We start from the raw sequence: 14,709 nt of genomic DNA on the forward strand, positions 1-14,709 counted from the left end.
AATGAGGATGTCTGAACCTGCAGAAACAAAAGAAGCCCATTGATTTGCTGTTAGCAGATCTGATGAGTGGAAATACAGGCAGAGTCTGTAAGATGGCTGGATCGGTGAAGATATCGTCCCCAGTGCGACGCCGCTGTTTTCCCGAACCCCAATCTGTTGTATCATTGACATATAAATGGATTAGGGTCATGTATCACTGATAATGGTCTAGCCCAATGCTGGTGTGTCTGCGGTTCGGGTTGTGCGTGCGCGATAAGGCCTATTGATTATGTACCATATGCAGTTCCCACACCGTCCTTTGTGCCATGTGTTCGGTGATGTGTTTTTTTCCCTAGAAAGGGGTGGGAGCGGTGATACAGCTGGTGAGTGCGGGGTTAATTTACTCACACAGCCGTTGGCCTTCAGGAGCCTGCGTGCTTCTGTCTGGAAAGGTAAAAACGTGTGTGTTTTCATGCTGCCTATTTCAATAAGCTTCTACAAACAGATTCTGCAATCAAAACAAAACAAAACAAAAAAGACGCCACACATCCAAGACAGACAAGTCCTTTTTAATGGACATAATCACAGTGGTTTCGAAATGAGAACTGTACTGCTGCATTTTCTGACTGATAAGGCCACAGTGAAGAGTCCGATATAAGAGGCACATGTGTATTTCACATTACACACAGAAAATATATTCACATTACACGCCTGGGCACACTTTCAACATGTGATCAACTAAAATACCACAAGTCTGAACTACATCAATCACGATGCATCCCCCCTACCAAATGACATCCATGTCATTTCACAGGAGAGCGATGCTTAACCATCTGCCACTGTGTTCACAGCTTTAGTCTACTTGGTTTCGAAGTTTTAGCGCACGACAAACAGTGTGTGATAACGTCTGGCAGTGATGCTGGAGGTACGTCGAAACTACTGTTTTCCAGCTACTTCTAACTGTGACTCCGGGGTTCGTTTTGCAATTTCAAATCAATAAGAAGTCACAGTTTTGTGTAATCAACATGATAAAAATCATACGCACATAGTTTGTCATGTACTCTACAGCTTAGACAAAACCTTTCAAATACAAACTTAAAAGGATAGTTCACTTTAAAACAGGGCTGCGCGATTCCTGGGGAAAAAAATTACATTTGCATTTAAAAAAATAAAAAACAGCTCCATGCAGGTTTGCTGTGCGGCACAATTTGGCCCAAAATTTTGATAATGTAATAATAATAACTATTGGTATTATTAAAATATTAAAAAATTGCTCTTTTTATAGTAATATTTCAATGCAAAATAAAATTATAGTTTTTAAATTGTATTTAAGAAATTTTTTTTATTTTATAGTACAACTGTAAAATTACAATACTAATATTTTTGCTGTTTTAATTTCTTCTTTTTAAAATGTTAAGCTATCAAGCTTTTATTTTGAAAGAAAACTGCAGGGAGCCCTTAGAGATTCTCTTGCTGACAAGTCTGTTTATAAGGGCATCTCATTACAAATATGTGACAGTGGTTTAGTTCCCAACAGCAGATTTAATGCAAACTGAGCCGGTCTCTGAGAGACTGAAAACACTGGATCATGAGTTGCTCCTGTGTAAATGAACCCAGTGCTGCGCTTCACTCTGAAACTGCTTATTCAATTAAACTGCAGCCTTTGCGTTTTGATAATCACGCTAAGCCTGTTTTGTTTTTATTTTGATGAATCATGCAGCCTTACTCAAAAATGAAAATTCTGTCATAATTTACTCTCGTGTCGTTTCAAATCACAATAAATGAAAATTAAGTAAATGATGACAGAACTTTTTCGGAACTATCCCTTTAAGGTTAATAACAGAATTTTGTGTCAGTAAAATTCTTCAACTAAATATGCTGGGGATGTCCAATGATAGTTAACGCTCAATGCTCAAACATTGCTTTCTCCTTCTCAAATGAGCCCATCACTGGATCATCAGCTGGGTGTGGTCTTTTCCGAAGCCTCTTGGCCTCATTCTGAAGCTTCTGTCGTATGTAGCACTTTATTTCCGAATCAGTCTTTCCGGGGAAGAACCGCTGCACTGTCCCTGTGGAGAATTTTTCATTGGTAATCAAAACTGCAAACTTGAGACCACAATTAATCACAAAGTTCACAATGGCCTGATTGCAGTTAATGAAATGGAACTGAATGCATTCTTGAACTAACTAAAGGACGCCCGCCGTTCAGTACTTGTTACAAACAGTTCCTCATACGTACTCAGAATGGCCTGGATCTCATGTGCTGGAAGAGCTTGCTTAGGCATCCCTCTCTTGCTGTTGATGATGCCTGAGATTGAGTGAGAGGCCAGACAGTCTCTGTCATAGAGGCTGCGCAGCAGGTCATTGGTGAGTTTCTGAGCAGTGGTCCCTGTGTTGCAGCGCTCCAGGAGATCAGCAGTGATAACCTGGAGAGGAAACAAAAAAAAGTTGCTGTGGATAAGCTATAAGAATCTAGGTCAACAACCAATAATGACTCATTTTTAAAACTGATTATGAAACCAAATTAAAATAATCAATGATAAATGTTATTACTGATTAGTCAGGTTTTTCATATAGTACTAGAACCTAAAAATTGTATTTTACTGTTTTTGAAATGCAGGCATTTCTACATTGCAAAACAATGCATTCTAACAGAAAGCAACTTAATGTTGCTGTCATTGTTACACTTTAAATATTTCTTTAGAGAATGTGCAGGCAAGTCATTCAAATATTAGTTAAACATCAAACTGTAGTTTTAAATGAGCCACAACTGAACTTGAAATCATAAATGCACGTAATAATATTTTTGCAGAAACAAACTGTAATTTTAAATCATGCACACAACATATTTATCCAAATAACGGTTTAGTAATTTTAATAATTTTGGTTGTTTAAACTGTTATGCTGCTTTTAACTGACAATGACAAATTACAAATTTTCAATAAATAGGCCTATATATATTTTTCACAACATAAAATGATATTATACGGTAACCTTTACTTTAAAATAATTTTGGACGCAATGTATACATTACTTCAATTTGCATATTGTTTGAAGGAAACAGTTGAACATGATTTTCAATTAATCAAGGAAATAACAAACAGATCAATCAGTTACTAAAAAAAAAAAAATTAACTGCAGCCCCACAAAAAATAGTAATATATAACAGCAACTAACGCAACTTTAAAAAACAAAAACAAAAAACAACTGAACACAAAATTCTGTAAAGAACTTTTGTCTAAAATGTTATTTTAAAAATCTTTTACACTATTATTTTTTTTGTAACCATTTCATATTGTTTTCTTTATTATACAATATTTTTGGATCCAATGTAAACGTCACTTCACTTTTCACATTCTTCGATTGAGAGCATTAAACATTACGTCTGCTTAATCAAAGCGATAACCAGCAGAATCGATTATTACAATAACTGCAGCCCTACAATGAAACAGCAGCAGCAAAAAAAATAAAATAAAAAAATAAAGGAAAGGACGAAAAAAGCAGCAACTGTGGCTAAAACACAACTTTTTATTTCAAAACAGTTAAACACATGAAATTCTATGAAGAACTTTTATCAAAATGCGCATTAAATTCCACCAACATGAGACATTCTAAAGCTGCCTGCAGAAGCATCTAAAATGTAACTCTTACTTTTTGTTCGGGAAGCGTTCCATTCCGTTGAGGCATTGTTTGTGTGACCTCATACTGACCACACCCCTGCTGCTCTGAACTTGCACATTCAGCTGTTCTTCCACTAAGCACCCTTGGAAGAGAAATGTGACTGGGTGGCCTGCTTCCCTCGCGCTCCTCTGGAATGCTGGGAGTTGCAGCTTCGTGGCTGCCGCACAGCCATCTATCACTCTTCTCGATCAGCTCTTCAAGCGTCTGAGCCAACTTCCCACAAGCTGTACAAAAAGAAATATGAATTTAGCCCCGAAATTGTCTCACAACAAGAGGTAACCTGTGTAACATGGCACACCACAGTAACACTAAATCTTTTGCTGACGTGACGTTTCCTCATGAACTTGCTGGACTTTTCTTCAAACTGAAATGATCTTGAAACATGAAATGATCTGTGAACGAGCTGGTTTTTAGTGAGCTTTCAGCTCGATGCACGTCTTTCCCTGCCAATGGAAATGCATTGCTGTAAAATAAAAAACTAAACCCAAAAAGGACAATTTGCCACATTTCAGAAGTCCACTGCTTTACCTGTAAGGCTTCTGATTTGCTCTCGAAGGCCGTCCATCTCCCTCTGCATACTCAACACCATGGCAATAAGCTCCGCCCTTGAACGTGATTGGAGGCTTCCGAGCACCTGGAAGAAGATTATCCACGTCACATTATAAACTGAGTAGACACATGCATTCAAACTTGTATCGGTAATTGCCTTAGATTATTTTAAGCATGGAAAACAAGTTTTTGAAGCTGAACGAGTTTGGCTCTAAATCCTCAAAAGCACTGCACCGTAGATGTTTAGAAGTAAGAAGCTTCATTTAATTTATGCAGTGCGTTACATTTTAGATGATTAACAAATTAGCCCAAGTGGAATGTTGTGCCAATTTACCTCCATAGTAAAATCTGCACCCCTTGTTGCATCTCCAAGGGGCTTGTCAACCTCAAAAGCCTGTTTGAGAGCAAGCAAAATACAGATGAAACCAGTGGTTCTAGTCTGGTTTGCAACTTCAAAATAACATTGGATAGCAATGTAAAAACGATTGTTGTGAGGTTCTTCACATTGGCAGAACCACTGGATAACCTTCTGAAGGTGCCTCAAACGGAAATAACACTATTAGAGATTTCATTATATATTTTAAGTGCCTCAAAACCTTTCCCTCATGATTCCTGAAGGAACTGATGGCAGTCTTTTAAGTTCTTGCAGGAACTTCATCACGTATAAGCTCCTCAGAGAACTGATTTTACTTAATTCTCCAGAGGCTTTTGGCAGTATGATAATCTGAGGAAGTCCAAATGACGCCTCCAGTGTCTTCATTTTTACAGTAGCCTATGTGATCCTATTAACCCTCATTAAACTAGGCTACAGATACAGCAAGTCTGGAATAAATGACTTAAAGCTCCTTAATCACATGGAAGATGCAATTTATCTTTCATATATATTCATCATTTAGCCTATTACACTTTATCATCAAAATCTTAAAGGCTATAGATGTTAAGAATTGTCACAGATGTTTTAATCTATTCAGCAATGCTTATCAGCTAAAAAACTAATCTGATTGCAATATTGATTCAGCAATAAAAAAGCACAGACCTTTGTTTTGAACTTAATATAGTCAGCATTACGAGATGAGATGTCCTCTCCATTTAGTTCTCTCCATTTTCTCCTCTTCGCCGGCTCTTGCTGAAGGACAGTCACATAATTAAACCAAGGGAGTGCAAAACAATGACACACAGGCAACAAAAGCTTGATGTGTACATACACTGAGGACGTGGTTCGCCCTCGCGCCGGTTTCTTCGGGTGTCTCTTCGTATCCATTGTACAGGATGCGCTTTGCTATTGTTTTTCTCCTCATCTTTCGCCCATTAGCCGTTTTCCTCGCAGAAAAGCCGTCCGGTTCTTTATCATGCCGGTCATGGCCACGCGCAGATCCGTGACAGCCTGATGACTTTCACGCTCGTGGCATTTCGATTAAAGTTAAAGACGCTCTGGCGTGTCCACATCACGAGTGCGTCTTGAAACACTTGAAAACGAGTAAAATGTGTGGGAAAGGCACCCTAAAAGTTTTAACAGTGGCTGACATGTCTTAAATCTATAACAGTTTGAAGAAAAAAAGACATCATAACCGGCTCATAATCTCTCGTAAAGACATGATAGCTATATCTAGCGGTGATTTTAATAAAGCAAAGCTCGCATATGATGTTTATTCTGTACGTGTAAGTGAGATTAATTATAGACTAGTTAGCTATTTGTAATGATCCCTGTTACTATCTGTTATTTTGCATTAGTAACTATTTTATTTAGCAACATTGGTTTACTGGCACATCCCACAAAAGTCAGCACACTTCAGTCTCCCATGAACCTTTTAAAACGTCAGAGATATAAATCCCATAGGCCTATATTTGTTGTGTTGCATGTTTGATAAACTATTATCTAACATAAAATTAACCTAGCGTGAAATGTATCTAGCTTTAAACACATAAAATGTCTTTATTCCCTCTGGAAATATGGATTTTGACCTACTTGACTAATTAAAATCATCAATATACATCGTTATTAAATGAAATCATAACTGTCATAATCTAATGAAATATATTTAATTAGTTGTAGTACAATACTTTTTAATTATACACAAATTATTATGAAACACAACATTACAAAATTGTGACAAAAAGTAATATATCACTTTCGGAGGGCAGGTAAATATTTTACTTCCTGAATTTTTACACTTATTGGAGAGTTTACTGCATTAGTCAAGCTCAACCATGGTAGTCAAATTACTGTAAGAAAATGTATTAATTACATTTTATAAATTTATGGGAATTGTTATTATACAATAGAGATAGGAAAAAAAATATTAAAATATCTTAATTACAAGCCCTATGCATGGACACATGTAAAATGCATTTCTCAAAAAAAAAAAAACATATGTTGTCTAAAATAAATCAAAAACAAAACTATAAAAACCTGAAGATGTGAAATGACTTCTCCCACATTATAAGAGAGACTTTATAGGGCACTTTCTTTTTCTTACTCACTTGTTCTTTCTTTTTTTGGCTGTGTGAGCACAGATACCAGTGGGAGGTCAGGAAAGGGTTGACCCCATGCATTCCCAGGTGATGTACAGTGAGCACTAAGTGTATCCAGAAGCACCTGAGGTTGTAAAAGAGAGACCTCTGCAGGGATGGGAGGAGGGAGGCAGCTCTGTGCTGGAACAAAGTGGATCCTGTAACTCATTAAAGCAGGCTGGGGATCACAAAGGGTCAATCAAATAGTGTCATATGCACCAGCACTGTCTGTCTTATATGCACTGTGAATGTGGGTCAGTTTAAATGATGCCTCGTTTGATCCGATCACAAGTGTTCAGACACGACAGATCATGTCTTTCCTGCTAGTACAGTGCTGCTCAAATGAGTTTATTTCTCAGGTATTCTCAGTTTACCTGTATTAAATAAGGTTAAGGTTAATTTCTTTTAAAACCCTTGTTTTAAGTAGTGGATGATGCCTGACAGGTGATAGGCAGTGCTTCACTGCTGTCTGGGTGAATTAAATAGCGCTAATATCACAAATGTGATTTGGTCACATGCATTTAAAATATAATTTATAGGTTTACAAAGTGTTCAGGATCCTGTTTACATCTGTATTTAGTGCTGTCGAAATGGATCTCAGTACCAGAAGTAAATGGGGTCTATGTGAGTTTTCGACTAACTAACAAACTAGCACACAAACACTCACTGTTAGGAGACACAGATGGCACCGACTACAGAATTACTTCGTTACAGAAAATAAGCAATATGAACTTGCATGCTGGATGAAAGTGAACTGGCACCTTTTCTTATGACAGTGATTAAACAAGCATGAGAGCTACACTACATTGATCCTGGTGACCAGAGTCATTTCAGTTCAGAGCGTTTGAGAACTTTGTTCTAACTTACGTGAACAAAATGACTCAGTCAACCTGCTGGATCCACCGTGAAGCTCCTGGTCACACATGAAGATCCGTGACAAAAGGACCTCTTACATCACAGCAGATGTTATTACAGTCCAGACTACAAATGTGACCACAGAGCCAGCATTTCTTACTCAGACAGACTGATTATTGATCTCCGCCCTGCATATTGCAGCCTCTTGAGAGGCTCCGAATCAGCATAAAGAGGAGTATTGATGATCTATTGATATGCATTCTTTTATTTAGTTTACCCATAAGGGCTTTCACCTCTCTTCTAACTAATCAATTGCACATACAGCATAAAGCTTCTTTTCTGGGTCACAGGCTGCCATTCCCCATTTAGTCTGAGAGCAGCTTTGAAGTCTGTCTTGTGACTGTCAGACTTGCCTATGCATGAGAATTTGCACTTAAGGACCTGATCTGAGGTCAGACTAAAAAAAATAAATAAAAAATACTGGAACCAAATGATGCCTTTCATGATGACAGTGAGCAAAAAAAAAAACAATGTACATAAATATTTTGATAATGTTTCCTACATCGTTATTAATTGTCAACACTATTTAAACAGTGATATTAATTGCACCCTAACCAATTAACATATGACATGGTTGCAAATGTCTCAAAGTTAATTCAATCAAAAATATAATAAAAACAAATCTAAATAAAATATATAATAATATATAAATATACAAATTAATTAGCAAATCTGCACATACTTGCATCTCTAAACTAATAAAGAACACTGTGTATTATAATTTCCTTTCTGACCAGAGTAGAACTATTATTATTATTTTAAGACTTTATTGTGGAGGTGCTACTTAAACAACAGTGCATGTTATAAATATTAAAAAATAATATTTTATAGTAATAATATTAATATGTAATTTATAAATAATAATGTGTTTAAATAAGACCAATTATTGTGGAGATGGGGAATATTCTCAGTAACTAAAAGAATTATGAATAAACTGGAATCGTTAAGTGGAATCAGGATCAGAACTAAAATCATTAAATTCTTTATGATTCCCAACCATAGTGATTTGTAATTTTTTGTCATTTCAGCTCATGCATCAAGAACTGACAACTTTCTTCTCTCTTCTCCATCCTTCCTTCTCTGTACATAATGAAAATATAAGAGTAAATATTGCCATAAAGAAAGAGGCCCTGCTTGGGCACTGAGTAGGATTTAATTGACCATATGGGGTGGCATCGGAGTTGAACTCTGACCTTACTCCCATGGGAGTGCCCTAAAATGATATAATGAACAGAAAGGTGGGCCAGCCACCCAGGAAAAAAAAGGATGATACAAATGGGCACACACGTACATTCTATAATATCTGTATTAAATGTACCTCTTGACATTTCTCTGTAGACTTGCATGCGAGACTGTGTGGTTTCTCACACTCACCTATCGTTGATGGACAGCTCATGTTTTGAGCCCGCTCAGCAGTCTGTCTCTTGATTAGACTCCCCGCCATGGCACTTCTTTCCTTCGTTGCCAAAGTCCCCCCCCCCCGCCCCCTTTGCTCATGCATATGGAGAAGCTTAATTTAAAAGGACAACAGCGCTGCCTTAAGATCTGTCTCAAAGAGACAACATAGACTGACACATGAGTACAAGACAATGCAGGCCAATCGGTGTCCAGGGCAGCACTGAATGTGAAGGAGTGGTGGACAGGGGTTTTTGCGAGCCTTTGAAGGGGAAAACCAGATCTTTTTTTAGAAATGAAATGTGTCATTTTTGTACATTTGGATGTTTAAATATTCTCTTCTATTATGGTTTAGTGCGCAGACACAAATGAGCCAAAAATATAATGAGTTTAACAGTCCTTTGTGGTGTAGAAATTATTTATCTATAAACTTACTATAAAATGATATAAACTTTTTATGAACACTTAACTAGGCTACCTAAAGGGATAGTTCATCCAAAAATAAATATTTACCCATATGGTTCCAAACCTGTAAGACTTTTTTCTTATGTGGAAAGTAGATATTTTGAAAAATGCTGGCAACCAAACAATTTCGGTTCCCATTGACTTCCATTGTATGGACAAAAAAATACAGTGGAAGTCAATGGGAATCAAAACCATTTTGGTTACCAACAATCTTCAAAAATCCTCTTTATATCTTGAAGAATATGGGTAAAAAAATAAATTTGGTTACCAACATTCCTACAGAAAAACAGTCAGTCATAGGTTTGCAACAACACGAGGGTGAGTAAATGATGACAGAATTTCATTATTTTTAGGGTGAACTTTATATTCTACTTTATTCAGCCTTAGAATTAATAACTTATTTTGTAACATTCCTCTTTTGTATGTTTCTTTGTCTAAAAGCACCTGCTGCTAAATTAATGGACATAAGTAAACTTTCCCATGTGTTAAATGCTGCTTCTCATAAACTACCAACATCTAACTTCTTGCATTTGTTTCAAGAATCAAGACCTTTTTGACTTTATACTGCTCACAAATCAGCAGGCGAATCCAGATTTGGCCTACGGTCGTCTGTTAACATGAATCTGAGAGTTTCAAGACGACATGAAGCTGTGCAACCTGAAAACTTTCTCCCAGAACACGGTTCTGTTCAGCGTCAGTCATTTCTGCCTTATTTCTGGATTAGAGTGATGTCATCGTTTAAGGTCTCAACCCTTTTCTCTGTCATCTTGGCTCAGGTCGCCGTTAAGTCCGAGCGGCGCAGCTTTTGCATGCGCTATAATTCAGACTGTGACTTTGATGATAATAGCACTAATAATGGCCTGACAGTGACGGATGGGTGCAGGCAATTTGGGGGCCCGTGAAGTGACCCTCGGCCCAATCAGAGCACTTCCAGGTTAAATGTGACCCCAGGCAGCCGGCAAAGAGGGAGAAGTGCTGAATGGATGAAGGAGAAAAAGAAAGAGTGAGAGAGAGAGAGAAAAAGGTGAGGCACTGAAGTGAGGAACACTACTCAGGATAGTAAGTAATTGCTGCTATACGCCATTTCTTCCCCGTTTGGATGCTTCTGCAATATTCCAAGAGTAGAAACTCTGTCCTCTAACCACAGAGGCAGCTGCATTTCGAATCCCCAGAGCTACACCCGAAATTCTGCCGCATTGCCAAAACATTTCGGTTTCACAACCCAAGTCTTTGGCCGCAAAAACAGTTCTCTTAATCAGTCCAAACACCTCCCCGGGCAGCAGTGGGAATGCTTGGCCAGGCCATGTGTTAGACATTAAACGCAATCAGTGACGGCGTTTTTGAGTGCTGGAGAGATTGAGAGGAAGGGAGATCCAGGTTGATAAATAGCAGAGCCACTCAAATGCCCGTCTGTTCATGGGGAGTCTGGGTAATCAAACCAAGGCCTGTTTGCTTTATTTATGCCGCACGTCAAAATTAGAGATTTATCGTTATAGCGAGGCAGCTCTTGATTAGTGAGGAGAATGTGGGAAGCTAACCTGGAAAAGCTCCATTGGCGTTTAACGTCTTCTTGTCGGGATGAGCACAAACCGAACAATGGCTTGCCAGTGAGACGCATGTTGGTAAAGATGGAGAAGTGACAAGGATTAAGCGTTCTTTGTGGCGAAAGCAATTCTCTGCGCAGCATTTTCTCATGATTACTGTTCGAAATCGCTCTCCAACTCGGTTCAAAAACAACTAACATCTGATTGCCATTTATCCTTTAGCAGTATCATCTGCAGATGGGAATTGACACCAAAGACAACATGAGCTATGGAAATGATTAAGCAAGACCTCCAAAGCAAATAGCTTGGTTTTGCAGTACTATAATTTCAATTTCCTTCGCAAACAACTGTTTCAATATATGCCCGGACAAACCAAATAAACACTTCTGATGTACTTAAGTTTCTTGAGACATATAACCTTTTATCTTTCCCTGCCAGAAACAAACGGCATGTTAAGAATTAGCGCAAGGTTCTTCCCTCTAGGTCAACACCGTTCCTCGCCGTTCCTGTACTTTTCCATTAATCCTCCTCCATCTCCCTTAATCATACCACTGGCCTGGTGACTTGAAAGGCGCCAAGTAACACGCAACTTGTCAGATCCAGCAAGGGAAAAATGAATTAAGTCCAGAGGGTAAAGTTGGGACAGAGAGAAGTGTGAGTGGGCCGGGTATTGAGCCTTGGGGCACCCCGAAAGTCATAACTCAGAGCTTAGGTACCGCGGCCCGCCTGAGGAGTTACCGTCTGCCAATTGATTTAGTGTCATCTAAGGTCTTGGCCGCCTCTTACGATTATGTGCCTTATTAAGTGATTCTCTGAGCATGACAGCTTTAGGATATTAGGTGCTACTTTCTGTGGCCCTTTCCAAGTACATGAATCGCCTGCTTTTATTAGTCTGAAGGACACTGCATTTCAGGCCTGGTGTAAAACCTTTGCTATATAATACTGTCTAATAACTATGGCAGTTGTTTGAAATACTTACGTCGTCCATAAAGTGTATTCCCTCTTCAGTTTTGAGGGTTTTGTAACATCACCAGTTTTCACATTTTGAGGTCGCAACCCACTGGACATCGACGTTTCTAAAAAACCGAAACACAAATATTTTAGTACCAAAACATGCTGTAACACCAAGTGAGCGTGTTTCCTTTAGGAGGACATTTCCTTTGGAGAGTGTTTGTTTTCTTTCACCTTTGTTTGATGGAAAGGTTATGCAAACATATATAAAAGAATGATTTTTGTTTGATGTGTGTATATCTGTGCCTGTGTGTGGATGTTAATGTGTGTGCAAAGAAGCCAAAATTGTGAGTTAAATATTGTCAAAGACACTCATTAGCCAAGTGCAACAAGTACAGGGAACTTCTGACCAAAGTTACAACTGCAGGATTATTTTATCAGAAATCACATACACAGAGTTCCCAGAACTCACCAGGAGAAATCTCTTCATCCTCCATGTTGGATAAAATTCCTTAAGTACTAGAGATGCTGTTAACTATGACTCCAGGGCTTCATGCATTACTGGAAATAGACAAAGAGAAACAAAAAAAAAGATTAAATAAATATTACACCATCAGTAATGTCAATACATTTCCTGAAAACTGTTTCAGGGGTATAATGGGTAAAATCGTCTTTTGCAAGGTGATTTTATGATATGAATCATGAAGAAATGTTTTTTGAGCAGCACATCAGTGAGTTTTAAATAGAAAACATAGTAAATTAGTTAGTAAATATTTCACAATATTACTGTTTTTACTGTATTTTTGATCAAATAAATGCAGCATTGGTGAGCATTAAAGATTTCTTTCAAAACATAAACTAAGCCTAACCCCAGAATTTTGAATGATACTGTATATACAGATGAACACTTTTTTTTGTATTTATTAAATAAATCAAACTGATCTCTCTATCAGCATATAATGCTGTAATACTGTAAAACAGTTAGAATTTCACAACTTTAAAACAAAATTTGCCTTCATGCCGTTTCCTTTGTTTTTACAAACTTTTACATTTCTTTTACAGTTTAAATATAAAACTCAAATTGCTGTTCTGCATCCTGTTTGGTCCTGCAATTCAAATTCAAAAACTGAATTGTAATTTAAAAAGCATTCTCAATTAAATTCTGAATGAGACACAACCCTGATTTGAATTACATCAAGGGATTGCATTGTGGGACATAGAAACTTCATGCCCCCACACTACTTTTGAATTAACATCTCAAACTTTACATTCACCAAGAATATAAAACAGCAAACGTGAAACTGCATTACAGCCAAAGTGTTAAAGCTATAAAGCAAACTGTGCTGAGAAAATTTCAGTGACATGTTTCCAGGGTCAGGACTCTGAACCTTTAGTAAAGAGTATTTACTGCTGAATCTTTGTGCCAGGGGACTTTGACAACATGGCATTATGTGCAATTTATGTCAGGCTTGGTTTTGTGTGTGTGTTTATGTGTGAGAGTGTGTGTGTGAAAAAGAGTGTGACAGAGATTGCATTCATATGTATGACCTTCCTCTTTAGAGGCACCGTCAAAGATCACAGTCAGTGTTGACAGAGATATTTCTCCCATGCATTGCAGCGGTGAGGGCTGCTGTCTAAATGCTTACTCACCAGGCGCCGAATGCACAGGCCGCCAGCAGAGCCAGCCGGTGGCCCTGAATGCCCTTTTGCTGACTAGACTCTAGCAGCCAATAAATGGAGCTGTCACTTCTGTCAATCTTGCTTTCCCTGAAACAATCGCCCTATCACGCCCACACATGCCGTCCTGCCCGCCTCAATTATATCCCTAAAAGGACAGATTTCTGTGACAGCCCTGCCTCTTGCATGACGGAACGCAAAAACAGCCAATCATCTCATTCTCCGCCCTAGGGTTTGAGAGTGAGAGAGAGAGATAGAGAGAGAGAGTGAGAGAGAAAGACTTAATGATTTATATTATATATATATATATATATATATGTATGTATATTAACAAATCAGCCTCTTTAATTCATGGAGCATATTATTTTTATGGAGCATGGAGCATATTTATAATTTTTTATCATAAAATCTTTTATCATAAGATATTATCATGTGATACATTACTAAACTCTCAGTAATCCAGTCCATCACATGATGTTTCACCATGCTTAGAAATGAACGTTACAATTAAGAAAGTGTCTGAAGAAGTAACGCCGCTCTGTACCTTCATATTTAGCAGATTCTTGTAGTTTCATGGATAACCTAAAACACAAGGCAAGGCCAGGAGCACACAGCGTACATATGAGGTTTAAATCAGAAATGTGGAAAAAGGCCTCAGAACCTCTTTTGGAGGTTGTCTGGTCCAACTGCATCTTGGTGCTGTATCGCCCTCTGCTGGATGTAAGGTTGATGCGCAGACTCACGGTAAAAACAGACTATAATAACGTAGCAGAGGTTTTATGAGTGAAATATTTGTTCTTTTTAAAAGCAATTTTTCCAATACATATAGTTTCAGCTTTGTTTCTACATGCATTTAAGTAACATATGTGTATATGGCAGAAATTACCGTTATAAGATAATACAAATCATGCAGATAGGTACATCATGTAAGCAACAACAATGAACATGTTAAATAAAAGATTACATGATGAGACAATGATTATAAGGCAAATTTTATATTAATACTTAATATTAATCGATACTTTAAAAAAAAATCTTTCTC

General features: G+C 37.8%; 1 protein-coding gene across 3 annotated transcripts; it reads right to left on the reverse strand.

Annotated features, from left to right (window-relative positions):
* Positions 1-527: 527 nt before the first annotated feature.
* LOC109060188 lies at positions 528-13,803 on the reverse strand. 3 transcript variants are annotated; one of them, XM_042720711.1, is made up of 11 exons: positions 13,641-13,803; positions 12,463-12,551; positions 12,019-12,115; positions 6,691-6,878; positions 5,415-5,675; positions 5,246-5,335; positions 4,544-4,603; positions 4,189-4,294; positions 3,631-3,884; positions 2,219-2,405; positions 528-2,048 (listed from the first exon to the last, which is right to left on the reverse strand). In XM_042720711.1, exons 5-11 carry the CDS (start codon positions 5,505-5,507, stop codon positions 1,885-1,887), a joined length of 954 nt encoding a protein of 317 aa, XP_042576645.1. In that variant the 5' UTR covers positions 5,508-5,675; positions 6,691-6,878; positions 12,019-12,115; positions 12,463-12,551; positions 13,641-13,803; the 3' UTR covers positions 528-1,884. The 3 variants fall into 3 exon arrangements, with proteins under 3 accessions (XP_042576645.1, XP_042576646.1, XP_018932883.1); XM_042720712.1 differs by lacking the exons at positions 12,019-12,115; positions 12,463-12,551; positions 13,641-13,803 and having other exon boundaries at positions 6,691-8,062; XM_019077338.2 differs by lacking the exons at positions 6,691-6,878; positions 12,019-12,115; positions 12,463-12,551; positions 13,641-13,803 and having other exon boundaries at positions 5,415-6,162.
* Positions 13,804-14,709: the final 906 nt, after the last annotated feature.

This window comes from Cyprinus carpio, chromosome B3 (assembly GCF_018340385.1).
Source record: "Cyprinus carpio isolate SPL01 chromosome B3, ASM1834038v1, whole genome shotgun sequence".
Taxonomy (NCBI): Eukaryota; Metazoa; Chordata; class Actinopteri; order Cypriniformes; family Cyprinidae; genus Cyprinus; species Cyprinus carpio.

What these genes read in the sequence shown, in the direction of transcription:
- LOC109060188 (XM_042720711.1), bottom strand. Translation starts at nt 5,507, where the DNA reads ATGAGGAGAAAAACAATAGCAAAGCGCATCCTGTACAATGGATACGAA. An exon ending in GGGCGAACCACGTCCTCAGT is followed by an intron (nt 5,336 to 5,414) that starts GTATGTACACAT and finishes ACTGTCCTTCAG; the next exon opens with CAAGAGCCGGCGAAGAGGAG. An exon ending in GAACGCTTCCCGAACAAAAA is followed by an intron (nt 2,406 to 3,630) that starts GTAAGAGTTACA and finishes TTTCCTCTCCAG; the next exon opens with GTTATCACTGCTGATCTCCT.